Raw genomic sequence first — 13399 nt, 5'->3', positions numbered from 1 at the left:
AAATAAATATTAAAAATAAATTCTCTCTCTCTCTCCCTCTCTCTAAAAAAATAAATAAATAAAATAAAAATTAAGGCACAATCTCAGTATTTTAAAAAAATAAATAAATAAAAATAAAAATGAAATTATGTCATTTGCAGAAAAATGGATGGAACTTGAGAATATTATGTTAAACAAAATAAGCCAAACTCAAAAGGTTAAAGACTGTATGTTTTCTCTCATATGTGGAAGCTAGAAAGGAAAAAGGTAAAGAAAAGTTGGGGAAAAATCTCATGAAAATTTAAGGGAGATCAGTAGAATACAGGAAAGTGACTAGGTTTAGGGAGTAGGGAAGGGAAAGGGAAAATACTAGGGAATGATATTGGCTAAATTATATTATGTTGTATTCATGTACAAATATGTAACAACAAGTCTCACCATTATGTACAATTATAATGCAACAATAAAAAAATGTAGGAAAAAAATAAAATGCACATACGTCTGATCTAGAAAAAAAAAAAAAAAGAAATAGGACCTTACTAAATTGCCCAGGCTGACCACAAGCCTCCTGCCTCATCCTCCCAAACAGCTAGGATTATAGGTTTGTGTTATCACACCTACCTGATATCTGAATTTTATGGAGAAAGGGAGAAGGGAGATAAGAAGGAAAGGAGGGAGAAAAGCAAAATACTGGCAATTGCTAAATATAGATTAAGAGTACATTGCTGGGCACAGTGGTGCACGCCTCTAATACCAGTGGCTCAGGAGGCTGAGACAGGAGGATCGGGAGTTCAAAGCCAGCCTCAGCAACAGCGAGGTACTAAGCAACTCAGTGAGACCCTGTCTCTAAATAAAACACAACATAGGGCTGGGAATGTGGCTCAGTGGTTGACTGCCCCTGAGTTCAATCCCCAGTACCAAAAAAAAAAAAAAAAAAAAGAGGTACACTGTCAGTTGGATGTAGTATAATCCCAGCGACCTGGAAGGCTGAGGTGAAAGGATCACAAGTTCAAGGCCAGCCTGGGCAAGTAATGAGACCCTGTCTCAAAATCAGAAAGGTTGGGATGTAGCTTGGTGATAAAAGTACCACTGGTTTTAATCCTCTTGCAAAAAATAATTTTTTTAATTAAAAAAAAAATAAAAGGGGCTGGGGCTGGGGCTCAGAGGTAAAGCACTCACCTAGCATGCATGAGGCACTGGGTTCGATCCTCAGCACCACATAAATATAAAATAAAGATATTCTGTCCACCTATAACTAAAAAATAAACATTAAAAAAAGTACACTGGTAGGCAGACACAGTAGTACACACCTGTAATCCCAGTGACACAGGAAGCTGAGGCAGGAGGACTGCAAGTTCAAGGCCAGCCTTAGCAACTTAGTGAGATTTTGTCTCAACATAAAAAGAAATAAAAAAGTCTGGGAAGGTAGCTCAGTGGTAGTGCTTCCCTGAGTTCAATTCTCAGTACCAAAAAGAAAGGGTTCACTGGTACTCATCCTTCTATTCTTTCAATTTTTCTATAGGTTCAAAAACTTCCCCCAAAAAAAGTTGGGGGGGGACATTATAAAATTAAGCAATATTGACTCTAAGTTTTTTTCATTATCTATTTGTTCATTTTTTGTGGGGATCAAAATTTGTGTATAAAAAAATAGTGGTAAACACCATTTATAGGGCTGGGGATGTGGCTCAAGCGGTAGCGCGCTCGCCTGGCATGCGTGCGGCCCGGGTTCGATCCTCAGCACCACATACCAACAAAGATGTTGTGTCCGCCGAGAACTAAAAAATAAATATTAAAAATTCTTTCTCTCCTCTCTCTCTCTCTCCTCTCTCACTCTCTCTTAAAAAAAAAAAAAAAACACCATTTATAGAAATATATAATTGACTTCAAGACCTTAATTTTTCCCACACTAATGCAGACCATCATTTCACCTCAATAGAAGAATGCCTGAACCAGTCTCCCCAAAAACTGGTGGGGAAGCTGAATAGGTTCTTTAATTCAGAAGGTTAGAGGCCTTTTGCTTTTATTCCCATTCCCTAATTTCAATGCCAGTCAAACCCATCTACCTTGCTGTAAGGTAGAACTTGGTTCCTCAGGGTAATCTCTTCCCACCCCTGCTTTTGGAGAGACATATGGCCCTCAAATCACAACCAGAAAGAACCAGGAGCACAAGTGGCTTGTGTCCTTATATAACTGAGTTGAATGCCTGACTGCTTTATAGTAACTTCCCTACCGTTAGCCACAGTAGATAGTTTCCTATCTACCTCAGCACCTAGCACTCCTCTGAAGATTATTGTTCATCAAGAGCAAGTCCAGATTTAATCCACTTCTGCTTACCCAGAATGAAGCCTCTAAGACTCAATGAGGGCAGGCTGGCACTTCTACCTCCTATTTGTATAAGCATTATAGATCTGGCTCTATTTGGATTCCCTCAGTTCTTCCTCCTTATCCACACAGTCTTTTTTTTTTTAATTGGTTTCTTGATTATTTATGATAATTAAGAATTTATTTTTTTATTTGTGGTACTGGTGTTTGAACCCTGGGCCTTGTGCATGTTAGGCAAGCACTCTACCAACTGAGCCATATCCCCAGCCCTCCACACAGACTTTGATGTTCTTTTTCCATCTTTACTCAGGGAAAATGACTAAAATCCTAAGATATAACATCATCATTTTATTCATGAAATAATCAAACACAACACAGGACTGACACTGACAAACAGCTATGCATAAAATTATATAAATCTGCTTGCTACATTTTCCAAAAAAGACCCAGTCATTGTAAACAAGAGAAATAAATCAGGAGGGTGCCTAAAGGACTGCAGTGTTTTCAGCAAGTGCCCCCCACCCCCTTATAGTGAAGGAAGCCCCAGGTGGAGGTGGTCCCTTCAGCAGAAACAGGAGGCAGCAGTGGTGTGTGTAAATCATGCTTCCCAGCTCTGCAGACACTCAGTGGTAGGCCTTGTTGAATTCCTGGAGGGCCCAGCGCTTGTTCTCAGTTGCCTGCTTGAGCTGGGTGTACTCCTTTACCAGCCTATCAAACTCCTCCCCAAGGACCTCATAGGTATTCAGAACCTGTCGAGATTTCTCCATGTCCTGCTCTTGTAGGCGAATGGCTCCCTCTAAACGGTCCCTAAGAGCCCGGGCAAAGAAGGTTCAATATAAGGATGCTTGTCCTCAGAAAGTAGACAAGAAAAGGAACATGCTAAAATGAACAAGTCAGGAGGGAGTGGGAACAAGCTGTGGATAACTATACAGATTCCTGGGAATTCTCACCTAATGAGACGATGAACTTCCACTTTCTCAGCAGTGTAAGTGTCAGACAAAATCTTTAGCTCCTCCATCCTGACAGAGGAAAGAAAGAAATGTCATGTGGAAGATCCTTGACAGGATCAGAGTTAAGAATGAACACAGTGCCTACCCACAGTCAAGATGCAAGCTAAACAATGATGGGATAAACAAGGTTACTCTGAATCCTTGAGCAACTGATCTTACAGTAAAGCACCTATTTAATAAGTCTGTAAAATAAAAGACTCAAGCATATTAAAAAGCTTTTGGGTACTCCAAAGGCTAATGCTGCTGTGCAGCATTTATTGGATATCCACAAAATGTTAGGCATGATAAAAAAAAGAGATAAGGATGAGAGATGGAGGGGTGAGGTATAAGACAGTATCCCTTAGATCCACAAGACTCACAGCTTACCTCAGTTTAAGGATCATGGCACTGCACTTGATTTCCAGGTACTGGGCATTAATGCGGTCTAGCTCAGACTGAGTCTTCAGTCGGTGCTCTTGAAGAAGCCTCTGCAGCAAAGCAAGGCAGCGGAGAAGTACCTGATCCCCCAAGAGTAGGCAGAAGAGGTGTAAGAACAGAGAGTAGAAAGGAGGGCAAATCAAATCCTTGACTTGCCTAAATGTGCTGTGGGGTCAGAGTAAAGGAAAGTGGAGACTGTCACATTGCCTCCACATACCTGAGAGTAGGTGGCACTCTTTTTCTCCAACAGTACCAGCTGCTCCTTCTGCTGGTTCTTAGCATCCTGGCACTGCTGCTTCTCACCCACTAGGACCTCTGCCAGTTTCCATACCTTTGCTGCCTTCAGGGTTTCACTGTCAGCATCTGGGCAAAGAGATAAAGAGCTGGTGAAATTCTAATTGCTACTGCCCTCTGTAAGGCTTTATTCGATGTCCCTGTACTACATCTAGCTCTGAAGCCTGACTTCCCAGGTTTTCTTCTGATGCCTGGTTCTCATAGTCAGGTTCTCTTCACTCTTACTTTGGATTCCTGGTGTGTATGTGTGTGTGTTTGTGTGTAACTAGGGACTGAACCCAGGGATGCTCTACCACTGAGCTACATCCCCAGCCCTTTATATTTTTTATTTTGAGACAGGGTCTCATTAAGTTGCCCCAGCTGGCTTCAAATTTGCAATCCTCCAGTCTCAACCACCCAAATCTCTGGGTTACAGGTGTGTACCACAGTTTTACACTGGCCCTGAATTCTTAAGCCACAGATGGGGGGGGGGGAGATAAGGGAACACCTATAGGCCTGACCTCTCCTCCCTTTGCCTTTGTGATCCTCCTGAGGAGAGAACTCATCTCTTCCTGCAGCAGGAGAACACTTCCACTTGTCACCTTGCTAAATCAAAGGAGTCCTTACAAAAACATTTATTTTTATTCCACCAGAAACAAACACATAGGTATCTCTGATATTTCAAATACATTATTCTCAAAACAGTAGACCATGAACCCTGAAGGCCAGTTGTGAGCAGAACAGAGGACCAGCACTCACCTGAGTTGGGGTCATGGTAGCAGAGTAGAGTGAAACATTTCCTCTTGAGCTGTTCCTCCACTTCCAGCTGGAGACGAGCTTTCATCTGCACAAAATCCTATAGCCACCAAAGCAAAAGGTAGTGCAAACAGACTGTTAGAACTAGGGAAATATCACCAATGAATATGTGATGATACAACCTTAATATTAACCACAGAAAACATGTCAAGAGCCATCAGAGAAGTGGGATGTGGCGGAGCACACCTGTAATCCCAGCTACTTAGGATGTAGAACAATCACAAATTTAAGTTCATCCTATGCAAATTAACAAGATCCTATCTCAAAATTAAAAAAAAAATTTAAAGAGACATCAGGGAGACTCATTTTTAGTTTATCAAATCAGCAAACGGAGGGACTAGGTTGTAGCTCAGTGGTGGAGAACTTGTCTAACATACACAAGGCCCTAGGTTTAATCCCCAGCATCATAAAAAAAAGAAACAAGTAAAAAGACTGTCAAGATCCGAGGTTGGGGGTCTAGGGATATGGCACTTGCCTGACATGTGTGAGGCACTGGGTTCAATCCTCAGCACCACATAAAAATAAATAAATAAAATAAAGGTAAAGGTATTATATTCATCTACAACTAAAAAAAAAAAAAAAACTTTTTTTTAAAAAAGAACATAGCACTATGTGCCTAAACACTATGCTAAGAGTGCTATCGCAGGTATCATCCTATTTATTTATTTATTTATTTGATGATGGAAATTGAACTCAGGGGTGTTCAACCATTGAGCCACATCCCCAACCTTTTATTATTTTTTATTTTGAGGCAGGTTCTCACTAAAGGAGGATCACTGAGTTACTGAGGCTGGCTTTGAACTTGCGATCCTCTTGCCTCAGCCTCCCAAGCCTCTGGGATTACAGGCATGCACCACCACATCCTGCTCATTCTATTTCTTGATTTGAAAAAAAATCCACAATGTATTACACCAAAACAGATTACACTCTCATAGATGGTATAATATTATTTATATCAAGCTTTTATAACAAATGGTATGTTTTCAGATGTAGTATTCCATCTTTTATTTGCTTCTATGTAGTGTTTTTCTTATTCTTTGAGTTTTCCCACCATAGATATGTATCATTTTGGCAAAAACAATTAAGCTTAACAAAAAATCTTAAAGATATGGGGAAAAATAAAACACTTTGCTTCTTTGTTCCCAGTATTCTTTCCTCCCAACCTCTGAGGGTGGCATGAGCTCCAGAAGGTCCGCCTTCTCCAGCCCTAGCAATGGAGGTATCTCCTTCTCCTGGCTAGGACCTAAGAGGTGTGTCAGTTCAGTCACAAGAAGCCGCTGTTCAAGGGTCTCATGAAACTGAGAGAGAATAGAAAGCAAAAAGAGGTGACTATACAACATCTCCTACTCCATTGTTCCATCCCCATGAACCAGTTCTCATACTTTCAGAGTTCTCTTCAGCTGTCATCCCCTTCAGCTGCGAATGCCTTCTGTCAACCCATTTCAAAACCTTGATAACACACTCTTTTCCTCAATAACTACAATCCATTTTTGTTTTTCTTTTCTTTTGTTTAAGGCAGAGACAGAGGTGTTTTTAGAAAGTGGATACACACTCAAGGAAGAATGTGAGCTATCTCAAGAGTGACAACCCATTTTGTTTTTAATAACCCATTCCTCAAAGCTCTTCTTTGCCCTAGATCACATCATCAAAGCAAGCCACATTTGGCCTGGTCATTTCTATAGTTGGTAACACACCTTACCTCATCTCTTTGGCCTCACCTTTTTGTCCTCAGATGTTAAATTTGTGTCTTGTGTCTTCACATAGTAGTCCACAAGCAGCTCTTGAATGACTCTCTGTAAAATCTCAGACCTCAACCATGTTGTCTTATGTAGTCGAATTTCCTTCCATGCCTAGAAAACCAAAAATATCCCAGATAGAAACCTCTCTCTTGAAAGAACTTTCCCTTCCTCCAGTCATCCCTTCTCTCAGGGCCCTTACCTGAGCCTGCTCTTTTGCCAGGAGGAGACTTAAGCCACTCTCATCCATATGCTGTGAGAGACTCAGCAGTAGCTTACTGAAATAGGGGTTCTGTAACAGGTCCTCTTCCCTCAGGTTACAAGGAGGAAACTGCTTGCTACACACTTAAGGCACAGGGACAAAAAAAAGCAAAAAGGTAAGGATGCTTAGTTTATATAACTGAACATAATACTCACTTCCAAAACACCTGGGTTTTTGGTTAGAAAAGTTTCTAAATCTCATGGATTTAAAAGGAAAAACTAACAAATTAGAAACTAGAAATAATACTCAAAGTAATATTTATTTTATATCCAAAGATGTAAAATGAAACTCATTTTACATCAATTAACAAATTACAAATTACAAAATTCAATTAACAAATTCTAATTATTTTAAGTAGAACTGAGGAATAATGCATATAGACACAGAAGAGCACAAGCATGAGAAAAAATGAAGGAAATTAGGATTCTCTAGTTATTCCATATAGTCAGAGCTTTTTTTCCATCTTTTTTCTGGGTTCTCTCTGCTGGAATCTTCTACATCTACTTACCAAACACTAAAATTTTCATTATTTGGACCATCATACCTAAGGTTCTTTTAGAGAATAATAAGTTTGAATCTCAATATCTCTTTCCCTTCTTCCTCTCCCCCTTTCTCCCTCTTCCCCATCCCTTCACCCTCTAAAATACTGAAGGATTCAATATGGAAATAGTAAAAATATAGGAAATTCAAGTTCTTGGTGAATTTAAGAAATACAAGGATTCAAGATATGGAAAGAACTCAAGATACAGAAGGAGCTGACTTTCTGTGTGTGATGGGGACACTAGGGATTGAACCCAGGGGTGCTTTACTACTGAGCTACATCCCCATCCCTTTTTATTTTTTATTTAAGGCAGTATCTCATCAATTTTCTCAGGGCCTCACTGAATTGCTGAGGCTGGCTTTGAACTTGCAATCCTCCTGCTTCAGCCTCCTGAGTCACTGGGATTACAGGTATGTGTCATTGCACCCAGCAGGAGCTGAGACTTTGAAGAATAAGATGTGAGAAAATTCGTTGGGAGTGGGGCTGGGGTTGTGACTCTGTGGTAGAGTGTTCACCTAGGATGATTGAGGCACTGGGTTCAATCCTCAGCACCACATAAATATAAAATAAAGACACTGTGCCAACCTAAAAAAATATATATTAAGAAAAAAATTTGTTGGGAGTGGTGGCACACGCCTGTAATCTCAGTGGCTCGGGAAGCTGAGGCAGGAGGATCATGAGTTCAAAAGTTAGCCTCAGCAATTTAACTAGGCCTTAAGCAACTCAATGAGACCCTGTCTCTAAATAAAATATAAAAAAGGGCTAAGGATGTGGCTCAGTGGTTAAGTGTCCCTGGGTTTAATCTCCAGTACAAAAAAAAAAAAAAAAGATATAAGAAAATTCAAGATACAGGTAAGAAGGAAGCCTTCAAAGAATTAGCTAGCCATCCTTATCTTTAAAATATGCTTGCTACTGCACAAGCAGATAGTACACCAACACTTAACAGGAGTTAGGGTAATCTGTTTCCATTAAGAGACTGTTCAAGAATTCTCATGTATCCTAGTTTTCCCAGAAGCTTAGACTTTTGTAATAGAAAACAAACTGATAAGACATTACAAATCCTTTTTATTAGTCGGCAAAATGGTGCTCTCCTGTAATCCCAGCAACTCAGGAGGCTGAGGCAGGAGGATCTCCAGTTCAAAGCCAGCCTCAGCAGATTAGCAAGGTATTTAGCAACTCAGCAAGACCTCGTCTCTAAATAAAATATTAAAAAGGGCTGGGGATGTGGCTCAGTGGTTAAGCTCCCCTGGGTTCAATCCCTGATACCAAAAAAAAAAAAAAAAAAAAAAAAAATTCTCTTTATTAAAGAAGGCAAGAACCTGAATAAGACCTCTCTGGGTAAGTCAGCAAACCTTTTGCAAATATCTACCCTTACCTTGTTGAAGTATTTCCATCCCTTGTCCAGGGGAACAGAAATCTCCAGATGCCATTTAATTTTCTTGGGATTCTTATCTGTATGGAACCAAATGAAAGAAAACAAAAGATGAATAAATAGCTGGCTGCTCCAGATTAAACTACCTTGAAATTGAGTTTCTTTTATCCACAAGCTGGGAAGGAACCTCAGGGATGCTACTTACAGAGAGGGGCTATATCACAAATCCAGGATTCCAAGCTCTTACACAGTTTCATGGACAGACTTACAAGTGCCAAAATGTTTGGCATTCCAAGCACATAAATGTCTCCACTTGTTCCAAGCTTTCTAAAAAGGAGGAGCTTGTTTCTAAAAAAGAAACTTTCCAATTCACCAAGGTCTAATCAGGAGGATCCCCCACCAGCACCATTATTATGTTGAAGTTAAAACTGAGCTACTGCTTTCCAGTTATGAGTGAACTGGGGAAAGAGGAGAAAACAATCAAAAGTCTGTTTTTCCCCCCAAATAACTCAGCTACCAAATTCCACAATAATTGTATGTATGTGTGTGTTTGTGTGTGCGTGTGTCCATTCATTGAAGAATTGTTGGTAGTTTTTGATCATTAAATTCTAGAATCATCCTTCAGGAATGACAGATCATTCCACAGTTGCACAACAACTGGTTTTCACATAACAGCATTAGTAAAGAGCACCTGGAGGAAAGAGCATGACAGGAAGACTGACAGGTCAGTGCAGACATAGTGAGGCAAAGGTGTAGTTAATGCAGCGAGACTGGGTCCTGAGCTCCAGCTGTTTTGCCAGAATAATGGAACACACTGAAAAGAATGACCTTAGAGGGACAGTAAAGATGAGCACTGTTTGGACTCAGAAGACAAAATTCTTCCCTTGACATTATTTTCCATGTTATGTTTTTGCTCCACCCTCTACTCTTGGTGAGGTATCAAACTCCAAAGGGCAGCTGAGTCTCCCAAAGCAAAACAGACATTGAAGGTCATTATGATTTAACACTTCATGTTCACAGAACATTTGGTTTACTCGCTCCTTTTATGAGTAACATCAAAGTAACTACTCATTTGTTTTGTAACATGGTCTACTGGGGGCCGCAGCTAAGAAGGCTTCTAGAATGCTAGTACTTAAATCTACAGCTCCACTGTTGCTTCTGTGTGAATTTAAGGGAAATGCTTTTTTTTTATGCCAAACTTTTTTTCCACCTGCAAAACTGTGATAACGACTCCTGCCTTGGATGAGACATTAAGAATTAATAACACCATCGACTTGTCAACAAAAGCCACTATTTAGTTAAGCTCAGTATTTTTAACAATTCGGTTTATTGTTGATCTAAGCCTGCAAATAAAAAGTTTTGCAGGCAAATTTCGCACATGGAAATGAGGACCAATCCAAATTTTAATAAGTCAGCTGTTCCCTCCCTAGAGGTTTTTTTTATGGGTATTTTTCTTTACCCTTTTAAAATGTTACAGGGCGTGAACGGTGGCGGCAATCAGGCTCGATTCTCCACCCTCTGCACTTAGACGTGTTAAAACGCTGCTACAGGGACCCAAGCATTTAAATGTTCTGACTCAGACATCTTTTAAATTCTTAGAGCTGTCTTTACACGCTGCACTGAACGTTAAATTGATTTTACAGGTATTTTCACAAGATGTGACCCTTACAAGGCCCAAGATGAATCAAAATGCAGTACGGGCTCTCCGGCGCCGACTCTCCTTCTGTCTGGGCGGCCAAGGGTTCCCAAGGGCGAGGGCGGCCTCCGCGGCCGGAGACCGAGGGCTGGCCGTATTGACCCTCCAAGCGCTCCTCTTCCGCAGCGCAGCCCGCCACCCCTCGAAAGCAAACCTGCACTCTCGGGGGAAGCTGTAGCTCCCGAGGCAATGCCGAGGGGGGTTGGGCGGGCTGGCGGACCGCGTAGACACCCAGCCAGCGGGGCTCCGGAACTTCTCACTCGGGCGCCGCGCAGAACCGGGGGGGAAGCCAGGTCCGGGAGGACCGCGCGGGAAGGCCGGGTCAAAGGCTGGAGCCCAAAGTGCACAAGAGGCCGCAGTGAGGGGGGCGGGGCCAACTCAAGGCGGGAACGACAGATCCCGCCCCTCTCCTGGCGCGCGCCCTTGGTCCCTAACGGCCGCGAACCCGGGTTGTGGAACTGTCTGCGAAAGAGCGGTCTCAGGAAGGTCGTTTTGTGCTTTCTTGGTACCTTTCCCAGTTTACGGACAAATGTTGGGAAAATGGTATTCATAACTCACATTATTGAGGGCCTACGATGAGTCAGGCGCTCTGTCAAACGTTTACTTCCCTTGCTTCATTTAGTTCTTGCAGCTTCCTACGGGGAAGTTACCATCATACCCATTCTACAGAGGGGAAAACTAAGGCGCGGAGAGGTTAAAGTCAAGGTAGCAGTCCAGAAACCTAAACCTGCCACAATGGTCTGCTGAACCTTCCTAGACCTGCATCCATCCCGCATCCTGCGAGCGGGTAGCCCCGCCTGGGCTTGGCTCACCTCTTGCCTGGCACAGCTCTCTGCACTTTGGGTCTGCTCTCCTTTCTCAGGCTCCTTTGCCCTCTGCTTTATCTCTCATTCTTCATTTACCTCTGTCTTAAACCCAGCCCCCACTCCCACCTGCACCCTTTTTGCAAAGTTGAATGGAATCTAATCTAGTTAGGAGATGAATTATAAAAAATAAAATAATGGGCTGGGAGTGTAGATCAGTGGTGAAGTACTTGCCCAGCGTGAGGCTCCAGTACTAGGGGAAAAAAGAGAAAAAAAATATATATGTGTGTGTGTGTGTGTGTGTGTGTGTGTGTAAACCACACCAGGGTTATCAACTCTTGCATTAGAGAAGAAGCTGGGGGACCTCTCGGGCAAGGTGTGCTGAGAAATGGAATGTTTCACCTTTTCCTATAGTACCAGCTAGAAAATTCTACCAGTATACATAATGGAGGAATGATGTGGTCCAGTGCAGAAATTTCATATCCTTGGTCAGCTTCTCAGCTGCCTCCTTTGATGTTTAATACTAGAGTGCTGTCATTTTCTAAAGCTTTTAAAAATCATTTATGCTTCTTCAATTCTGTAGTGCAGCATCATTAAATATCAGGCATAATGTCCCTAACAAACAGCACTTGGAACAAAATAGCAAGCATGCTTTGGTGACTGATCAGAAACCTACTGAAATTTCATCTCCCAAATTTGTCGAGTTCTCAAATATGGACTACAAAGCTTTGGCTAAGTAGCTCTGAAGTACTTGGGGAATGAGGAGGCGAAGCATGCAGAAGCCTTGTCTTCAGGTGACAGGATGCAGAAGACAGTGGTGGGAAACTTTGAATTGGATCAGACCTTTCTCTCAATTGTCTGTTCCCTGTCTCTCTCTAACAAGCTGTGTGACCTTGGGCTTCAGGTTTCCTTATCTGTCAAAAGGAGGAAATAACATATTTCTAGCTTCTCCTTCTCATAACTGTTGATGTAATGATCAAATGAGATAATGGCTAGAAAGTGCATTGGAAAGACTACAAAAGTGAGATGTTCTAAATTGACACTTATTAAGCACTTATTATTAAGTGCCTTGGCAGAGACTATATATATATATATATATATATATATATATATATATATATATGACTTAGTCTCTGGTCTGAAGAAGTTCATAGTCTTGTTGAGAAGATGCACATGAAAAGAAAATAATACAAGGCAGCAAATAGGTGTCAAAAGAGCAGTTTAGATTATAAATACTAGAGAAACTTGAAGAGAATACAGAATTTTTTTTCTGCAGAAACAGATAGGAAAGACTGTGAAATAAATCTTATTTTCGCTAGGCCTGAAAGGAGAGAAAAATTTGGATCATTTAGAACAGAAGAAACATCCCAGCAAATGGAGGCAGAGACAAGAAGTATAAACTGCACTTCAGGTCCAAGAGGAGATAGAACCAGCATGAGGGATTTTATTGGCCAGCATAAGACTAAAGTTGAGGCTTATAGACCATCCTGGCAGTTAAAAATGCAGCGAAGTACTGTGAAAAAAAATCTTACAATCAGACACCATCTTGTGTCCTTGAGCAAGAAAGAATTATGAGAGAGGCCCTAGAATTTTCTCTCTCTTCCCCACTTTTTTTTCTGTCTTTCTCTTTCCTATTTTCCAGAACATATTTTTAAGCTTTCTTGAGGTTTTTTGGCATACGATATTTAAAGTGTACAATTAAATAAATTTTGCTATAATTATACGCCAGTGAACCCATCACTACTCAAGATAATGAACATATTCATCGCCCTCTTAAAGTTTCTTTGTGCTGGATGTGGTGGCACATGCCTGTAATCCCAGCAACTGGTTGAAGCTGAGGCAAGAGGATTGCAATTCGAGGCCAGGGTTGACAACTTAAGAGACCCTTTGCAACTTAGCAAGAACCTATCTCAAAATAAAAAATAAAAATGATTGGGAATGTAACTTAACGGTAAAGCACCCATAGTTTCAATCCCTGGTAACAAAAATAAAATAAAAAATAAAAATAAAAGTTTATTTATGTCCCTCTGCAATTCCTCCCCAGCTTTTCTACCTTTGGTCAACCTCTGATTTGCTCCCTGCCATTATAAATTAGTTTGTACTTTCTAGATTTTTATAAATAAATACTCCTTTTTGTTGGCTTGTTTTTTTTTCAATCAGCATAATTACTTT

At 41.0% G+C, this 13399-nt stretch overlaps 1 protein-coding gene across 2 annotated transcripts; it reads right to left on the bottom strand.

Annotated features, from left to right (window-relative positions):
• Positions 1–1830: 1830 nt before the first annotated feature.
• Positions 1831–10731, bottom strand: HAUS4 (HAUS augmin like complex subunit 4). 2 transcript variants are annotated; one of them, XM_081290536.1, is made up of 10 exons: positions 10579–10731; positions 8732–8808; positions 6756–6898; positions 6536–6667; positions 5981–6115; positions 4761–4857; positions 3946–4091; positions 3678–3808; positions 3252–3320; positions 1831–3108 (listed from the first exon to the last, which is right to left on the bottom strand). In XM_081290536.1, exons 2-10 carry the CDS (start codon positions 8784–8786, stop codon positions 2925–2927), a joined length of 1092 nt encoding a protein of 363 aa, XP_081146662.1. In that variant the 5' UTR covers positions 8787–8808; positions 10579–10731; the 3' UTR covers positions 1831–2924. The 2 variants fall into 2 exon arrangements, with proteins under 2 accessions (XP_081146662.1, XP_081146661.1); XM_081290535.1 differs by having other exon boundaries at positions 1833–3108; positions 10398–10717.
• Positions 10732–13399: the final 2668 nt, after the last annotated feature.

The sequence above is a fragment of the Spermophilus citellus genome, assembly GCF_964194105.1.
Source record: "Spermophilus citellus genome assembly, chromosome: 4".
NCBI classification, from domain to species: Eukaryota; Metazoa; Chordata; class Mammalia; order Rodentia; family Sciuridae; genus Spermophilus; species Spermophilus citellus.
This window is presented reverse-complemented; position numbering and strand designations above follow the sequence as displayed.

Excerpts from the sequence above, each read along its gene's own strand:
- HAUS4 (XM_081290536.1), bottom strand. The coding sequence starts at position 8,786 with ATGGCATCTGGAGATTTCTGTTCCCCTGGACAAGGGATGGAAATACTT. Across the intron at positions 6,116-6,535 it reads TAACATCTGAGGACAAAAAG|TTTCATGAGACCCTTGAACA; the intron begins GTGAGGCCAAAG and ends ATTCTCTCTCAG. Across the intron at positions 3,809-3,945 it reads AGAGTGCCACCTACTCTCAG|GTACTTCTCCGCTGCCTTGC; the intron begins GTATGTGGAGGC and ends TTGGGGGATCAG.